Here is a 20101-nt window from a genome sequence, read left to right as displayed (position 1 = left end):
AAACGTGAGGATAAAGATACTATGGGAATTTTGTGTGTTTTCATGGTCTGGGGGTTGATGGGGTCAAATAGTGATGACCTTCGAGGTTTGGGGGCCTGACGATGTTCCTGTGAGAACCAACAAACACAGCGAGGTTATACGTCCCCAGACAGAGATGCTCTCTGGGCCTTGTGATATGGAACTCGAGCCAAGGGGTCTCAAAGGAATTAATAAAACAGCAGGGAGCCTAAACAATGTCAAATAACAATTCAAACAATCTCACAGACAAATTATGATGCAGATAGTGTTAGATAAATACAAATGATGAGTTTGCACTTAGGCAGATTGTGCGTCCTGTGTGCGTGAGTGTGCGTTTCGGGCCAAAAAGCCACCCATATAGCTTATTAACAGGAGGTGTGTGTTTTGTCCGTGCAGCTGCTGCCTATAGAACCGACAACAGACACACACCAGTCCTGTGAAAACAACTCAAACGCCACATGAACAACGGGAGTGTTGTGCTGTGTTGTGTTTTTCGTACATTTAGAAATGAAAACAGCCAGATAGGTGGATTAGATGCTCACACGTGATGTGATAACATACATATATTTGTATAGTGTCAAATCATAATATACATTATCTCAAGGCACTTTACATAGAAGGTCGAGACCTTTAAAAGTATAGAGAAATCAAACAGTTCCCACAATGAGCAGCACTTTGGTGACTGTGGAGAGAAAAACCTCGTTAACTGGAAGAAACCTCTAACAGAACCAGACTTAGTGTGGGGGCGGCCATCTTCCTCGAACAATATATCTTGCCCATAATGGAGATGGTATCCCCACACTGGTTATAGTCATTTACCATTAATAAAAAGATTAAAAAAACACAACTTAATATGTTTACACAAGGCAGGAATAACATCACAATCTGGATTTATTCACAATATTATCGAGGATTTCCAGTATGACAGAGTTTTAAAGCCACCTGAGATGAAACTGTAGTTGAGCTCTGTGCAGCTGCACTGAGCCGTTCTTCTTTGAGCTAAATGCTACTGTTAACAAAAAGACACGTGAAGTAAGGTCAAGTATCGGCCCAAACACATCGTTCTCATTGACAGGATAATAATCAAGTGGACTCACTTTTTAAAAGACAAATGGTTCTGTCAAATTAATAGTTTTATAATAATTCACATTGAGGGAGAAGTTAAATATACAGTGATAGAGGAGAGGAGCGAGGTGGAGTGATGTTATTCAAAAGAAAGAAACCGTGTGTGTGTGTGTGTGTGTGTGTGTGTGTGTGTGTGTGTGTGTTAACTCCATAAGAGATCCTTGTCTAGAGCACTTCATGGTTCAGTATGTACCACTGCTGACTTTCTGCATGGCTTGAACACGGGGTCTGATAAATACCAGGCTCCTTATGTAGCTGATAAATGGGGGACATGTGCATACTGGTCAAAGAAAACATCCTGGATCTAAACTGTAAACACTGAAACGTAAAGGTAGATGTGCACCTTTGGATTCCATAAAGTTCATACAGGTATACAGCTGGAATACTGTTGTTCCTTTACAACTCGTCATTTCCTTTTTTCCTCTATTCTCTCCTGAGCCAGTCCTCCCCTCACTTTAATGACCAGTCCTCCACAGCTTCACTTCCTTCTTCCCTCCACACTCCCATCTCTTATCTGCTCAAACTACTTCCACACAGCGTTTCCTTGCCCTCCCTAAACTCCTCGCATCTATTCAAACCCTCCTTTGTCTGTCTGTATTCTTTACTTTTCCCGTCTCGGCCTGGCAAAGGCTAATCAACATGTTAACCTCCAGAGACAGATTATGTTGGGGGGGGGAGAGAAGATAAAGTGGAAACCAAAAGTCTATGAAAAAGTCACAGGAGATGACAAAAAGTTGTTTTCATCCTGATATTTGTATTATTTTAAAGTTTTTTTCACTTTGGCCTCCCACTCGCTCGCAGAGACTTCTCTGGACAATGTCCTGCTGTATCCTCACATGGGCTCACTCCGACATTCTCCACAGTTTTTACAAGGGGGCTAGCAGGAGAAACCCAGGAGAATGTGAACGTGAACGAGTCGGACATTTGCGTTCTCACATACAGCCCCTCCGAGAATATCCAGAGTTCAGTGCACGTCTAAAAGCAGCTTTATTGTGACATAGCAGCTGGTGGATGGTCATGTAGTGGAGCAGAAACCATGAGACTGAGAACCTGACATCTAGATGAGTGGAAGTTGAGTGATCTTCAAACAAACAAACATGATTCAGAATCACTAAGAGAAAACTGCTCACACATACATGCATGTCTGTTCAGGTCTGAGTTCTTCTCTGGGAGTCTTCGAAGGCCGGTCATGACTTTACCAGGTTATGAAGCTCAGACATGTGCTTCCCTCTGGCTTAATTCTGTAACTGTATCTGTCTGGGCTCTTTTATTTTCCTTCCCGTCAGAGTCGGCTCACGTCACAGCTTCAGCCTCGTGTCTCGTGAGCTCGGTAATGGCGAGCGGTGAGCCGTCAATCAGCAGTCGGATCTACTAAAGTCACAGGGGCAGGAGAAGGAAGTGAGGGGGGCAGAGGCTAGACGATCACAGCTGACCGGGCTTCTCCACAAGTTCAGCTTCTGGCTTCAACCTTGGTTATGCAGGTCATGAAGTCAAGCCAATTTTAGACTCTGAATATACAAGAGAAAGTGGATTTTTAAAAATAGAAACCCCAGCACTCTGAAAACTGGTGTCTGCTTTTTAGCTGATCACTTCTCACCTCATTTTAGGTCTTTTAAACACTGCACACACACATGCACATGCACACACACACACACACACAAGGTGTCGTATGATGAGATGCTGACATGGCAAAAATGTTGCCTGTTTTTCACGGCAGGTGAATGTAAGATCTTAAAAACTATAGATACTGTTTTTCCTAAATATTCCTTTCAAAAGCCCCCTTTGAATATATTAAAGGATTAACCCCTTCTTTCATATATCTTACACGTCACTGACAACATGATCCAGCTGCACGTTTTGCAGCTGTAGGAATGTGTGCGGAGAATGTTGGACATTAAATTTGACATGGGAGATTCCAGATGTGGAGAAAGCTGGTGCCCATCAGCCGGCTGAGGTTCACAGTTTATTTCAACCAAAATCTTGAAAGTAAACAAGGTCCGGAGAGGTTGACGTCTTACAACTGAATATTAAAACCCAGAGGTTCAGGTTTTATATATTAGGTAATGTTGGACAAACAAGATATAAGGGTCAGTTCACCTGAATAGCCCAGACAATATATTTTTTCATATAATTTGCTCTTTTTGTGTGGATCTTCAGCTATTTTCTTGTAAAATGGGATTTTGTTTGTAGTGCTCACGCCAATAAAGGACATATTAATAAAAATGTATTTCATCAACATATGTTTAGCAGTTTGTTATATAACTTTTCAGCATAGAACAGTTTCAATCAAAACACAAGTTCTCCCTGTGAGATGTGGATTATAAATCTAAATCTAAAATCTGAATCCAAAACAAACACATGCCAATGCAGTTTCCTTTCAGCATCATCCTAACATTAACCTGACCAAGTGCCCTCGTGACATCTCACCCTTATCAAGACATCTCTGAGAAAATCCCAGCTTTTCACAACATAAAATGCAGAAAGCATATTCCTCTCCTGGTGTGTATGTGGGGGTGTGTTTGCATTTCTCATTCCTAAATAACAGATCTATTAAAAGTTTCCCCCGTCTGACGCCATAAATTTGATCAGACTGTCCCTTGGGTGAACGGATTTGGGAACGACCCACTAAGAACAGGATGGGAACACGCAGCCCAGCGCGCAAACCTCTGACCTCAGAGTGGAATAAAATAAATCAATAAACAACTGGCCAGAAGCCGCCTCCATTATTCCATCTCTCTGCCAAAAACAAAAAAAATATAGATGACATTTTGACTCTGAAAGGGAAACAGATACAGATTAAAACTTCAATTCAAAGGTGGGAAGTCAACAGAGGAAGGTTGAATGATGAATACAAGGAAAATATCAGTGTTGGATGAAACCATAACAGTGGCATTTTAAATAAAAGAACAAAACCTAGTTCTGTTTTTCATGGATATTCAACCCTGTATTTACTCTGTTGCAAACAAAGCTAATTCCTCCTGTTCCACATGTCGTGCCCCTCCAGTGATTGTATATACTGCATCTCCTCAGAAATAACATAGAATCTAAACACAAAGCGTTGTGGTGAGATAGAACCAATGCTATGTGGTGTGTACTCTAACCTTTGATGTCATCAGTGTGGGACAGGGAGCTGAGAGCGCCCCACAGAAACACCTGAGTGCTTTTACACAACACTCATCATGTCATGTATACTCGTTCTAATAAACGTATAATTCTGGTGAGTGTCTGTGAGCTGCCTGCTGCAGCAATGTCGAAAGAGTGACGACAGTAACTGAAGAGTATTTACAGTACAAATCAATCTTTATATATACCAAAGCACCTTTCAACTATAAAACACTACATAAAATAACTAGAATTACCACCCTGTGGTTGTATGCCTACAACAACCAGTGAAGTTTCAGTCCAAATACATGTTTTTCTAGACTCATATGAGGTCACTGTAACCTTTGACCACCAAAATCTAACCAGACTTGAGATATTATGCTCAAGAAGCCAAAAACCTTTGACCCGTCACCACCAAAATCGTATCAGTTAATCTGTGAGTCTAAATGGACATGTTTACCAAATTTGAAAAGATTCTCTCGAGGTGTTCTTACGGAAACTTGTTCACAAGGCAAAAGAGATTTGCGAGGTCACAGTGAACTTGACCTTTGAGCAGTTCATCCTTGAGACAACTGAACGTTTTAAGTTTAAAGGAATTCCCTAGAGGAGTTTCCTGAGATATCACCTTCACAAGAATGGAAAAGACGGATGAACAGACAAACATGGAAACATAAAGCCTCCAGCCACTTGCTGTCGCAGACACTGAGGCGTGAAAATAGTTTCTAATAAAACTGTTGTAAAATGTTTTAAAAACTGAATTAAATTGGGCAATAAAAGAATTAACAACCATAAAATTGTTTAATTTCTAAGACTACATAAAAGCCAATTACTACTCTGAATTGCTCCATTGTAGTGGAATGGAGGGAAGGAAGCAAAGTAGAAAAGAACAAATGAAGGAAGGAAAAGTTGGTGTGGAAAGGGGATGTAAGAGAGGAAGTGTTACAGAATGATTTATGAAAGGAGGAAAGGGATAAAACAAAAGGGAATGAATGAACCTAGGGAAAGAAAGAAGAGAGGAAGGAACGTAGATAAGAAGGATATGAAGTAGGATATAAAGGAAACAAGGATGGAAAAGAAGGGGCCAGGAAGGAGAAGTGCAGCACATAAACACTAAATATCGCTTCCTAACTCCCACATCAGGCCTCAGACGCTTCGGTGGATTGGGTCCCACTGCTCTGCGACCCTGCTCAAATATTTTTCTTGGACACATTTCTCTTGGACTCATTTCCTGAGGATCTGCATCCGAAGCCCAGAGAGGGAAACAGAGAATCAGCTCCCCTGGAGGGGTAGGGGGAATAAGGGGTTAGGGTAAAGCACTGAGAGGGTCCTCCACTGGAAGCCCCTGAGGAGGAATCAGGCAGAACAAATAAACATGTGTAGATGATGTTTAGATATCTATTAGTGTGTTTAGATCTCCTGGCTGTGGTCGGGGAGGTCAACTTTCTGGAACGCCGTGACGGAAGAAAATGTCCTGCTTCTAAAACTCCTAGACGATGAGGCCGTACAGGCAACAGGTGGTACAGGAAGTTATGAAAAACGGTCTCTGTTGCTATGGAAACAAACCTTGAGGCCATATTCTTTTGAAACATCACTTGAACTTTAGTATTCTCAGCTGCACAATGACAAATTCCTCTGACTCATCTGCTTAAAATGTCTCACGGGGAAAGCAAAGGGGATGAACTACGGGGATAAAAACAGATGACGTTCAGACAAACAGGAGTGATTTGTTTGTCCCCTCGCTTTGTTTCTCATGGAGATCTGCTGCTCTTTGTATAAACGCTCACCGCACAGTGGTTTGGCCCAGTTTACATCAGCATTAATGTGTTTAGGCTCTAAGCTAATTTCTGCATGCACATGTCGTTTCCCACCGAGCACGTGCAGAAGTATGTGCCAGAGATCCGACAGTATTTCGGACCAGAGCGTGGGGGCCTGATAATGACCAGTGGTTGGACTGATGTGTGTGTGAGTGTGTGAGCGAGAGAGAGTGTGTGTGTATTGAGGGTGTGTGTTGAGGATCAAGACTCGAGGGGGGGGATCCCAGGCTGAGAACAGAACAGCTTGCACCTCCAGCTATCCCAGAGGTCTCTGGGGTCCGACACCTGTGCTATTGCCTCATGGCGGAGGAACGAGGCGTCTCATGTCTGTGGTCCAAGCACATGTGTGTCTAAACAGGTCACAGCTGCAGCTTGCGTGTGTGTGTGTGCGCATGTGCGTGAGAAAAAGAGCGAGACATGCCGCAAGGTCTCAAACGAGGTGTCGCCCTCACCTCAGAGACCAGCCACCTGTGAGCTCGTGTCGGGTGTCGGCGTGAGTCTGAGTGTATGTCTGTGCGTAATGAGCTCCATCATGGGCGTGTGGCCTCTAATATAGTCCCACTGTTACATTTATCACTGCGATATAATGACATTACACTTTCCATACAGTGGATCTCCCAGAGCGCTGTGTGTCTTTGTGTTTATAAAAGGCCCACAGAGGAAAACTCAGTTTCCTAAACAAACTGTTCTCTGACATTGAACATCACACCCCAGGGCACAGAAATATGTGCAGTAAATGATATATGGTGTGAAACTGTTTGAGCGGATGCAGCAGCAATGGGCAGATGAGAGAACGTTGTTTTTTTGTATTTTACATTAGGATTTGTTACTTTGACCCAAAGATGGTTTCACTGATAAAAATGACCTTAAAAACATTAATGATCACTAATTGTCAGCAAATAGAACAATAATAACTTTAGTGTTGAAATAATTAATAGCCCGAGTTTATTAGCAGATAATCAATCTTGCAGCCCATTGGCTATATTGTCTGATGAGGAATAGCCTTTGAGGGCAACGTCCAATATTTTGGGGCTTCTGGTGTTGACAGCAGATGTACACTGTTTAGAGTCTGACTGGTTCCTTTGATCGCACAAGTCACAAAACACTAACTGTGATACGTAGGTGTTTTAGGTCCATCTGAAAAGGCAATATAAGATAAGCGATGCATTTCAGTTAATGTGTTCTGCCTCCTTTAGTCTCCACATGGACCGTTTATCAGTTGTGTACAGGAGACTGGTCAAAATCCCCTGAACTCATCTGCTTGAAATGCTCCTGATCTCAACCAAATCCCATGGTCGTCCATTCATTTGTTGTTTCTATATTTTTGTCTCGATCGACACTGTTATCCCTGCAGCCACACAGTTTACTTTCGTGACTTAAAATTATCAATGGATTAACATGTAATAAAAACTGTTAACTGTAAATTTCAGCTCGAGTCGACATTGCTCTTTACAACCTTTTCTTTTATAAATGGTTAGAAAAAAATAAAACAACGCACAGCAATGGGGAAAACCCGTGTTTGGAAAGTGAGAGTCAAATACCCAGCTGTGACACTGGTGCTTCTTGCCATGGACTTCAGCCAGTCACATTAGTGTCAGGGATACCCATAATCCTCGAGGTCTCTTTCTGCACCCTCTAACCCATCCAGCTGGCCCGGCCCATGGTCCAATCTTTGCCAATCTGGAAGACATTTTCCCACATGGCGATGCAGCACCCACTGTCCCTCCAGCTGCGATACACATTCCTTGATCGTTTGCAAGGGAGCAAATCAGGGCAAAGGTCCAAGCATGTGTATGGTTTACTGAGCAAATGAATGAGTTGATTATCTTGAGTACATAAATTACATCAAGTTGTTATTGTTAATTTGAGTAAGCAGCAGATGGTGTCAGTTGGGGATGGTGTTTTACCAAAATTGGAAACAATTGCTCCCAGAGACCTCGTCTCTGCTCCTGAGAAAAAACTTCTGCACTGAAAACATGCCTTCCTCATATAAGTGGAATAAAAATGAGAGGATTTAAAGGAGATCTAATTGTTTCCTCTGCAGCCGACCCCCCCGATGTAGATTTCACAACGAGGCCTGATGGGGAACACATGCCGTTGCTGTGGTGACCCAAAGCTCTGGTCACATTTTTCCTACTCTGAGGATCGTCTTTGTGGAGCAGAACATTTCCTGAGTGCAGCCTACAAATCAAATCCAAACGTCCCAGAGGAGGAACAGCGTGAACACCTTATTTACCCAATTTTCCTATTGTGAGAATACAGACTGAGACAAATATGATGGATATGGAAAACATGCTGGGTGTTTGTGTGTGTTTTTCCTTGACAGGGAGATGGATTGAACTGATGAAACAGTTCCAGCTTGTTTATTTAAAGGGTGTTCGCAGCCATATTTCTCCGTGACCAAAATGAGACAAAGTGTGGTTAAGTTCAGAGAGCCATGGGGCAACAATCTGCAGACCACAATGTTTAAACGTTGTGGCTGAGAACACGTGGCAGAGAACATGGCGTGAGGGCCTCACGCCATGTTCTCTGCCAGACGATAACAGTCAGGCTGCAGATGATAAAAACAAGGCCAGTGTCTACCACCAAAATACACACAAGGTCGACTGAAGAACTTGGTTGTCATCATCAGTTTTCCTGCTTTCAGATGGATAACATGATGATGACAGTGTCAAGGGGACAAAAGGGCATTCTGGGATATCTAATGAAATAATCAAAATCAAGATTTCCTCTTGTTTTCACTCTCATGGTCAAGTAGATTCAATTCTCTTTAGAGGACGACTTAAGATGTTTTTAAACAAATGTCTCTCAGGCAACACAAGTATAAACTACGCACCCTGTGGCTCAGGAGGAAGAGCGGTTTGAAGTTCGATGCCTGTCTCATTCCAAATGTCCATGGACAAGGTAATGAAGCCCAGAACTGGGTTCCACAGCACATCAACACAGAGGCTGTATTACTCCTGGATGTTTGTTTTTTTTATTTAATAAAACGTGTAACCTCACAAAAGCTTTTGTTGGCTAATAAAATGCTCCCTGGCCTTGGAAATATCACATATAACTGGATTACATTACTACGTTAAGTTTATCAGCCAGACACGCTGACATTTGTAGATTACGTTTCAGCAGACGAAGAGGATGTAACCCAGTCGTCTTTGGTCTTGTGCAGGCTAAATGAAAAGATGCAAACCCTCAAACTGTTGAGTATCGCTCCCGTCACAGTGCCACACAATCCAAGAAATCCCAAACTTGACAGACTGATATTCCTAGTTAAATTTGCTAAGCTACGATTGTTTTAGCAAATGATAAATATTCTGAAGCACTTTACAATTACTTCATCTTTAGTAATAATATAGGACTTTTTGTGCATGTTACCCAGTGTTTGTGTGTGTGTGTGTAATCGTATATTTTAAAAAGAGATGCTCCTTTGTCCACACCAACAATAGTCCTCTTGTTCCCAAACCGCAACCATCACCTTAAAATGTGAGAGCGAGCCATTTTATTAGGCTCTTAAAGTCCGACCACAGATGGGTGCAGGACGGAGGGTCAAACCCGACTTTCACTGTTATGGGAAAAAAAGAGAAAGGGACGGAGAAAAGAATTTCTTTTGAGAATCGAGGCAGATGAAAATGTCAGTGGAGAAATATGATCGTAGCATTCAGTTTTCTGAGTTAAGTGGAGCTGGACTGTAGAGTAAGTTTGATAGTTTGTTGACTTTCAAGCAAGGTTTGTTTCTCACATAAGAAACGGAAATTGTAAACTGAAATAATCTAAACCTTTATGCTGGTTGAAAATGTGGAAAAGTTACTTCTAGTGATGAAATAACAGCAAATTATCACCTACTCTGCAGATAGACCCTCTGTGAATTGTGGTTTGTCATCATGTTTCTCTCCTCTCACTATTTTCACTGATGTTGTCTCCAGATGCAGCAGGCAGCTGTTTTCAGAAAAGGCCAACTCGATAAACTCCAACACTCAGCCCCAATCAGCAGACGGACAGATTCTGTGGCTGGTTGTTGGAGCATTTAACAGCTGAAGAGCCAGATATTTTTCTCAGGAACTGGTGGATACCAAAGCAGAGCTTAAAGCAGCATGAAAATCCGACTTGGATCTGTCAGGTGTTCAGAAACATGACTCAGAATAAATGTAAATGTTGCTGTGTGTCAGCTGGATGTGTGAATACGTATAACTGCTTGTGAACAGATTCTCCAAACAACTTTACGATACTTAAATGGATCACACTGCTGTGTTTAAAGGTTGTTATCAAGCCTGCAAGTTGTCAAAAAAGTAGATATATTGATTATTTTACTCATGAGGTAACAGTTTATCAATCTTATAAAAATCGTAAAATTGTTAAAAAACAAATTTTAAAGCGACACTATGCAACTTTTACTGAGCAACAGCGCCCTCTGCAGCCACTTGAAGTGGTTTTCATGTAAAGAAAAAGACAAAGTCTATCAATGTGTTGAGGCCTCTAAGTCTTTTTAACTGATCTAGAGTTCAGCATCACTCATGGACTCGCTGGACCTGATTCTGTCAATTCAAGATGTTACTATCGGTCAGTTGAACACTTGTCACAGGAGATCGGACCTGCTCAGCAAAGTTACAGAGTGGAAATGAAAGTGGCACCATTCTCTCTTATCCAGGTCAGTTTGTAATTTAAGGTAAAAAAGTTGCATCGTTTTGCTTTTACTTGCTGTTTTTAGAACAATTTTAACTCTTAAAAAGTTCTTTGCACCCTTGTCCAAAATGTATTTTTGGGATTATGGTGCTTATAATTTCTTTGCTCATTGATCTGTGTGTTCAGTAGGCAGATAGTTCTGAGTGGAGGAGTGAAGCCACACAAACCACATGAGGAATGTGTGAGGTGTGGACATTTAACGGGCTATTAAAGACTTTCTCCTAAGCTTGACTTTAATGTCTTTAACCATAACTTTTAACAGGTTCACACAGTGGCTGAGATGTCTTTAAAACCTCTGACCTGTAGCAACAGCCACCAATGATGCTTCTCTCCATCTTGTGTGTGTTACTGTACATCATCACTGGGCTGCGTTAACACACACAAACAGCTGCTGAGAGTCTGTTTGTCTAAGCTCCTCTCCAGACATGTCCTACTGCTCCACAGCTTTAATTTTCACACAGGACAAAGCCAGCTCATGATCCCCGCAGAATTCCTCTTTCCAACAACCTAATGAAAGAATATCCTTCTGGCTGAGAGTTTTAGTGAAAGCAGCAGGGTTGTAACCTCCCACCCTCCCGTACACTCACACTCACGTGCACCATCTTTTTTTATTCTAAAGTTTTACTCCACAGTTGATAGTTGTTCCTTGACAGGCCCAGTCAAGGTCGGAGTCAGGGTAGAGATCAGGTTTGCATGTTTTGAGATGAGGGACTTATAGCTGTCGTTATAAATCATTTATCACTGACATGTGAAGCTACAACAAGCCCCTAATGCAAACTGACATGCCATGATACCGCGAACAAATCAGATCAAAAAGGTATCAGTCCTCCTCTGCTGTCAGACTAAAACTTTCTATCTGAGGAGATGAATCATGACCGGCCGCTGACGGAGAGGCAGTTTCAATCAGAGGAGCGCAACCTGATTTAAGGTCAAGAGTTATAGAGAGTTTATTTAATACACACAGTTGGGCACATTGAGACAGTTTCCAGAGGGTATGCAGGGGCCATGATGTCGGTTTCACATGCATATCACTACTGTCAGTTGAGAAACTCACCAGGGACAAAGGGAAAATTCCTGCTTTTCCATGGACTCTTGCAGTCCCCGCTGTAAACTTTCCTGTTTAAAATGGGCTGTTTACTTTACCTGTGGTGATGCTGGTTGCAGCTTTCTTTTTGAAACTGTAAAAGTGGCCTGCAGTAATTGAGCTGGGGCACGTGATGACTGATTGCGGGACTCAGTCCGCTGAAACTGCACCACCACAGTATATCACTAACCCTAACCCCTGCTGCACAAAGAGCTGTTTACGTGTTTATTCAAAAGTTCAGTAAAGTTTCCGAGCACTGGTCACCTATTTATTCAAATTGTATTAATATTGATCATATCGTGTGTCCAAATCGCACTTAACTCAACACTGAACTTCCTTGGACCCTTAACAATACTCATTTCAAGTGTGAAGCTGGTAAAATGAATTGTTTTTTAGCTATGTGAGTCACATACAAACAGATGGAGCGATTTATGGAATTATTCGATAGATGTCACATATTTGCGAGTTTTAGGATTTGCTTAGAAAAGGTTTTATACATGGAGGGGTTGTAAAATGTTCTCACTGTGAAGAGGTCACGGTCGTGCAAGCACAGTAAAAACTCAACAAACCCACCGATACAGAGTTTACATCCTTCAGTGCAAACAACATATATTCAACTCTTTGATGTCTTTGATGAACGTACAGCATTCCTCTCGGTGCCGCTATCCTGTCCTTGAGCAGACAGGAAAGTACATTACAGTCATGGGTACTGGATTCAGAATGTAGGTATGTCTGGCTTGTTTTTCATGGAACAAGGAAATCTTTGCCATTTATAGCTTCGGCCAAACACAGACGATCTTGTTCCCACAAAAACAGGGACTGTCCATATTAAAAAAAGATCAGTGGAGCGTCATTGTGTTCAGCTTCCTGAGACGTGTGTCACTTCCTGCTCTTCATCAGCTGTGGCAGCTTTTCCCAGGGTGGAAAGGCCAGCGCATCTCCATCTGCACAGTGTCTGCGATGGTGATTAAAATCGTCACTTTCACACACACACCCACATTATCTTTCTCCCCCGAACACATCATCTGTCTCTCAATGCGTTTTTATCTCTGCTTGTCCACTCTATGGGACAGTGAGCTCATGCTGATGGACGCTACTGTTCGTTAATCCAAAGTTTCTATTTCCCAGTACGACCCGGGCGCCACTCCCCGTTTCTGAGAACTGAGGACAGAGAGACTCCCGGCAGCAACAAAAGACAGCATTGATCTCCTAAACATGTTTTCTGGTGAGGACGTGGGGAAGCTTGTGTTCAGTTTCTCGTGCTCTCATTGATTTTTCATGCTTGAGTCGGCTATTTTTACAGCACCTGAGATCATCCTCTCTATCTTTGACCGCTCTGCAGTTTCTTCGTAAAGGAGCCAACTCTATTGTGCGATTACAACTGTGCCCTTTCCCTTCAGCTATAAATGGCACTTTTGTGAACTATACTTCAGATGCTTTGTATGCCTAATTGATTTAGTCGTTATTCAATTTCAACTTGATTGTTCTGCCTTTTTATTTCCAATCTGAGGAGTCCAATCCACCACTAATGCAGGAGAACAATGAGGACTTTATGAAGTATGCTGTAGGCAGCTTGGTTTTTTTTCTGTGCGACTTCTCTGTCAGGGGCAGTGGGTGGTAGGGCCAGCGAGTCGGCTTGCCAAATCTCTGCCCTCCCTCCAAAGCAGAAAACCAGTGGAATTAACATATTTAGCCCCCACCAAACAATCCAATTCATTCTTCCTGTCTCTCTCACGCTCTCTCCGTCTGTCTCTGTCATTTGAATCCACTCAAAGTCTCACTGTCTGTATCATGATGCCTGTTCTACCACATGAAGTCTAGCATTCATTCACAAAGTACCTTGTGTGACCCTCTGTCCACTGGAACATAATTCATGTTCCTTTCCATCATGTATTACATTTTCATCTTGCATGGAAAAAAAAACTCTTTGGCATTAAATGATTTTGTGGCCACTGGGGGGTCACATGACGAGCCGTAAACACAACACTGACATAGTATCCCCTTTTAAAGTTACAGAGAATAAGTTGCCAAATAGTAGTTTATTTACACATCCAGCAGACACAAAGCAACAGTAGCTCATGTTTCTTGCCCCTTAAATGAATGGAAGACCAATGTTCATGCTCATTTTTGCAAGTTTTTGGTCTCCACCAACCATAGAGGGAAATCTTTGGCTCTAGGAATGTTCACCAGCTAGTCGCTAAGTGTGTCATCTGAAGCTGTGCACGTTTTCCAAAAATCAAGTTCACATGAATTTGATATGACACGCAGTTTGTGAATATGCTAGTGTCCTTGAATTTTCAACCCAAAACAAAATGAACGTTCACTTGGAGTCATGTTTCTGGCCGTTTCATGAATGGAAGTCCGATGTTAACGCTCATTTAAGCCCTGTTGGTGTCCGCCACCCACCAAGGGAAATATCTGGCTCGACCTATGTTCACCAGCGAGCCACTAACTTTGTATATTAGAGCTGTTTACCAACACTGATGTCTATTGGCTGTTTGGTGCTAAACCGGCAGCGTACAGAGGGTTTTCGGGGATTTAAGCCACTGAAATACTGAGTTCATCACAACAGGAAACACCGTTCATATACAAATAGTGGTTTGATTGATTTCAGCTTTAAAAAATACTGATTCCAACTTGACTTCTCCCATCTCCCACTGGTGGACATGGTGGAACAACTGAATCCTACAACCTCACAGAGCAGCCAAACCAAGATGCTGACATGACCACAGCCACCCATTAACAACCATCACCTAATCTCCACAGCTGCAGGTCTCAGCAAATCCAGGCAGCTGTGAAGGATCAGTTTGATCCGTCCAGGGAGGCGTTCGTCGTCATGACTCTCCTCTGGGGGGAAGAGATTTGGACGGACCGGAGACAGTCAAGAAGCAAGAGAGACGGAGGGATGAACACATCTGTGATAAAAGCCATCTTGGTTTCCATTGCATTCACAAACAAGCACATCTGTTGGGTAATGCATATTGGGGGATTTGATGCAATGCAATACATCAGAGACCACAACTAACGCACATAACACAAAGACAAATGTATATTGTCTGGATTCTTGGAAAGTCTTATCTATTAGTTAGAAATATAGCAAATTTGTAGTGGGAGAGAAATGTGTGTATAATTCATCTTTACCACATCAGATATTTCAAAAGCACTTGCACGATTGCCTCGCTGTTGAACTGTGCTACATAAATAAACTTGCATTGGATGTGTAGAAATGTTGGAACTATGACCAGAGTCATTTTGTACTTTTATCTCTTTTTTTCATAGATAAACCCAGAGTGATGTCGAGGTCTGACTGCCAAATAAAAAGCTCTTCACTCGCTCCACACAGTCATTATCACTTCTTCACTGAATTATCAAAACTCTTTCCCTCACATCTGGTTAATGCCGAGAAAGAGGAAGAGAGAGGTGGTCCGCTGACCCTGTCATCGGACCTTTGTGTCCTTCAGATGTGGAATGTGGAACTTCCTCTCTCCGTGCCTCCTTGTGGGGTTTCCTGTACCCATAGCAGGCGTGCAAGTCAAAGGTCAGACTACTGTAAAGTTGATCGGGGGAATTCTTGTTGCGTGCCAAAAGTACAGTTGCTAGACCAATCCCGTCTTCACCTCAGTATTTTCTTTTAAAGAATGGTTCCCTCAGGAGCCGTTCTTCGGGTCGGCGAGACGTTTCTGAGAGAACATTTCACTCCTTTACCACATCACACAGATTAAACTGAGATGTTAATAGTTCCTATGAGCAGTTTTTTAAAGTGATAACAGAAACAGAGGAAATAGGTCAAATCTGCGGTGGAACATTTGTCTTTAAAACATACAATAGGTTAAACTAAATGTTCTGTATATATACTATATATATATATATTCCCTAGATCACTCATTCCTTTTATTTTTATCACTGTGGTTTTATTCACAGCAGATTAAGTGACTAATGATGACTTTATAATGAAATTCAGTTCTCTTCTTGTATTTATATTTACATAAAGATAGTTTATTTGCATATGTTCTATATGCACACAGAGACAAAGGATGTGTATATGCATCATTTACATGTTAATTACCAGGTGTTGTTGAATTTTTTGGGCCCGAAAGTAAAAATATGTGAAAACAAACTGTTTGCAGATAAAATCAGCAAATATGAGCTTTTTTACAGACATGTCGGTATTGGCATTTATTTTTGCTGATATGCGTTGATATGAAAAAAAATGTACTGACTGAACGACACAGAAAAGATCTGCATTTATGTTTACATTTTATGTATAAAATATAGATCGTATTTTTTTTATTTGGAGTTCTATATATTTGTTTGTAGTTATCTGTGTTTCTTTCTTTTTCTCTTCTCTATTTATAGTTATTTATAATAAGGTTTATGGTTAAACTGTAAACTATCAAGCCTCAATTACAAACAACTTCTTTTTAAATATATATATATATCTGCAAATATATATGTATCGGCATCAATCTCCCAAAATCCATATCAGTCTGGTTTTAAGAAAAAAAAAATTGAAGCATGAAGCAAGAATACCAGGGTGTCAGATCTATTTTGTAAGTTGACCTCCCCCAAAATGGTTAACAACATATTCTGTAGCTCAACCTGCAGAAAGAAGTGTTACAACTAAGCTCAGTTTGTAGCTTAGTTTTTGAAGATGTTTATTCCTGCACTCTACAAGCATGTGAGAGCTAAGATTACCCATAAACCAACTCTCTACTTCCCGATTTAAAGCTTGTGCTGAGTATAGTGTTGTCTGTCTGATTCTGAAAATAACAAAACTTTAAGTGTGTGGAACCTGAGTCCAGCTATCAGAACGCTATCAGACGATCTCCACAGCACATGTGAGGCCAAAAGCAGTTTTATTCATGCAGAGCCTCAGTCCCTCACTCAACATTTGTTATCTCAGAGTGTTTAGTCTACGTCTGTCTCTCTCCGATATAAAAACCCTCCGGCATCAGGGGCGTCTCTTTTTTCTGTCCGTCATTGCTCTGGCTGATGTGTCTCCCACACTCCACACACTCCCTCCACTGGGGCCTCCTCTTTCACTGAGGTTAATGGTTTGAACCTCATCACTTTAGCTGTAGCATCGTCTGATAAGGGTTTCAGAATAATGAGACTCGGCAGCAGTCTTCCACGTGGCTGAATGCCCACTTCGGTCTCATAAATTCACATTAACCAACATGTTTATAGTTCATTGTTGTGATGCTTTGGTTTTCCACGAAAGGGCCTGATAAGACATGATGCTTCTATGAGTTGTGTTGGTAACAGAGACAATGCTCACATGAGGCACAGATCATTACGTTCATTCTCATAGTTACACAACATCCACTTAATATTAGCTTTAGCTAATCTGGAGGAATAAATACTATAAATCAAAGCAGCTTGGATGCTCTCCTTGGGTTTAAAGGATGATCCTTTCAGAGAAATTTGGAAAAAGTCTCCTTGTTATTGATATTAATACAGTTTGCAGGCGGTTTTAGGAAGCATCATGTGCGATCATGGCCTTATTTGGTATATTCCAGAGAGAAAACCAAGAGCTGGTTAACACAGAGGAAGGGAGAAGGAGAGAGAAATAGAGCGGCACGTTTACGGTGCTAGTTAGAACAGTAGTTGGAGTTTAGGACTTACCCTGCCACCCTTCTCTGGGAAACATTTACAATCTCCGCTGCAGTCTCTTCCTCCGCAGGGGCCGCTGTGCTTCTTCCCACCCTGTCACACACAAAACACATAACATGGAGGTCAGGGATAGACTATGAGAGGTCAGAGTGCAGAGGTCAAACATACTCAAAACTGTAAAAGAGCAAAAGATTTAGCTGTCTGCTTCGTTTGCATAAACAAAAGGGTTGCCTTCCTCTTGATGCATTGCATGGGTCACAGTGTGGATTAAATTTTTGTGTAGGTGTGACCGCCTGTGTTTGTTTACAATGTGGTTTGTGACACGTGCATGCAGTGCTGTTGCACGAGTGTTGATAGTTGTTGCTTTCCTGTCTGCGCAGTTGAGTAAATTGGTCCACTGTGCAGAGAGGATGTTTAGGATGTGTGTCCAGTGACTCATGATGGACATCCAGACATAATGGACAGCCATGAAAGTCCTATTCATCAGAGAGGCTGCGTCCCACCACTGGACGGGCACAATTTGTCTTTGGATGTCTGCATACCAACAAAACCACCCACTATCACAGGCCGATCTGTGCGAGAAATGACACGAGCACACACACACGCAGCCCATGAGGTCAGCGTGGACATGACTCGATCAAAGAGAGCGGGGACGCGAGCGGGATTTCCCAACCCACAGGTCAGAGGTGTCCTGAGCCCGCTGAGATATCTGGAGACGTTAATGACGACAGAATGGAGCCTTTGAGAACCTTTGCTTTTATGTTGGGTTTTATAGGAAAATACCTTGTAAAATTCAAACTGAAAAGAATTCGCTTTAAATCCTTTGCATGAGCACATTTCTTACTCATCAGAAGCAAAGGCAAAATAGTTCGAAACCTTAGCAAAACTGTACGAACTCCTGAAAATGTCGGGAATATTGTGTGTGGAGTTTGCCTTTCTAAGAATGTTCTTGAATCTCATTGTCTTTCTAAGTTGACATCTTAGTCTGTATCTCTGCCCTGAGATGTTCTTCCAGTTTCGCCTGTTAGAAACATCACCAACACGACCACCGGCTCGCTGGGAATTTTCCAGCTGTATTCACACAGGGGCTCAGTCCGACATGTCCTGGAAAATGTCCGGAGTTCAGTGCATGTGTGAAAGCAGTTTCCATGGCATGCTGAGAGCCACATCTTCACCTCCAGTGCTGCAAAACATCAAGACTTTAGCTCTAATTTGTTGCTGGAATCAATGAATCACTGATCCAAATGTTCTTTTAATGGATGTGTGGCTTAATCAGTAACTAAACCGTGCAGCACTGTTTCCATTTAACTGTCTGGCTGGAAAACAAAGCTTTATGATAGTTGAATTATTCCACTGAACTTTTCCCTGCTGTGAACACAGATATAACACGAACAAATTTAGCATATGACTCCCAAGTTAAGGTAAAAAAGGCTTTTCAGTTGCCTTTGACTTAGCGTATTAGTACAGTGTGAGTAAAACCTTCTATACAGACATGCAGAGACGCTCCATGAGGCTGACGTCTCCGTGTCGGCCCACGTCCTCCACCCACACAGCCATACCATAGCCTGCTTAGGCAGCAAATGCCTCGATACCCTCCCTTCTCCCTTGTCAAGAAAATGGACACATTATGCCCACAATGGTAACAAAGTGGCTGATAAAGAATCAGAAGATTTCTCCCTCCACATTTTGACAGCAGATCCCAGCGCTCCCGAAGACAAAGGCCACATTGAGACCCTCCTCACACACAAAGACCGTCTTTTAATGTGCAGGCGTCGTCCTTTAATGATCCCCTATCGCCTCAACAAAAAGACCCTCTTCCCCGCCATTATGGAATGCACAAGGCCGCATTTCTTCGCTAACTATCGGTGGATCTGTGGGGTTCCTTTCAAACTGCTGTTGGATCTAGTTAAGACAAGCTGTGATGAGCTCAGTTTCAGCCTGAAATACGATGGTGACAGACTCACTCTGTCCACAAACAACATTCTTCTTTCATGTCCCGAATGTTCCCAAACCAAGCAACGTCTCTGTGAACACCTTGGCAACGTTTTATCCTCCGGAGGGGACGAAAAATTCACGACATGACCTTTCTTCACAGTGAGGTGGAAATCCAGAACACGGACAATAGACGGCGTCATCTCCGAACAGACCCACAAAGGAACAGCTCCCCATAAAGGCGATGACACATCGTGTAGCAATGCACCATCAATTCAACTTTCAACCGTTTACAGGTTGAAAATAGCTGGTGGCCGTTTCAGCAGACAATAGGATTGTGCTGCAGCATCCTGTTTTCTCCACCCGACGACATAATAACACACTGGAAAGTAATTGGACGATAATGTGGGGGTGCATTTTCAATGAAGCACTCGACAATAAAAAAAGAATTGACATTTTAATGGAAAAAGATGAGGTTCAAAAACTTTTTGCCAATAGTCCACCAACCATCTTCTATTCCCTGTCTTTCTCAGAGTGCTTTCTCATTGGTGCCTCTTCACAAATACACACATGAGTGAACCACTAATTCACCATCCTGTCTGATCGCAGACTGCAACTACACGTCTTATATCAGACAACTTCCCCAAATTTCCTGGCAGATTTTCAGACTGACAAAGGATGATAAAAAAAATTATAAATAAAACCCCATGTTGGGATCGTTAGGGCTGATTTTTGC

The 20101-nt window shown here is 42.1% G+C and overlaps 1 protein-coding gene across 2 annotated transcripts in view; it reads right to left on the bottom strand.

Annotated features, from left to right (window-relative positions):
* The window catches only part of col4a2 (collagen, type IV, alpha 2), a 56384-nt gene that overhangs the window by 17914 nt on the left and 18369 nt on the right, over nt 1-20101 (bottom strand). For both annotated transcript variants that reach the window (XM_035175250.2, XM_035175251.2), the window contains exon 4: nt 17446-17526. In XM_035175250.2, the coding sequence (XP_035031141.2) occupies nt 17446-17526 (81 nt within the window). The remainder of the gene's footprint in view (nt 1-17445; nt 17527-20101) is intronic.

This window comes from Hippoglossus stenolepis, chromosome 13, assembly GCF_022539355.2.
Source record: "Hippoglossus stenolepis isolate QCI-W04-F060 chromosome 13, HSTE1.2, whole genome shotgun sequence".
Taxonomy (NCBI): Eukaryota; Metazoa; Chordata; class Actinopteri; order Pleuronectiformes; family Pleuronectidae; genus Hippoglossus; species Hippoglossus stenolepis.
This window is presented reverse-complemented; position numbering and strand designations above follow the sequence as displayed.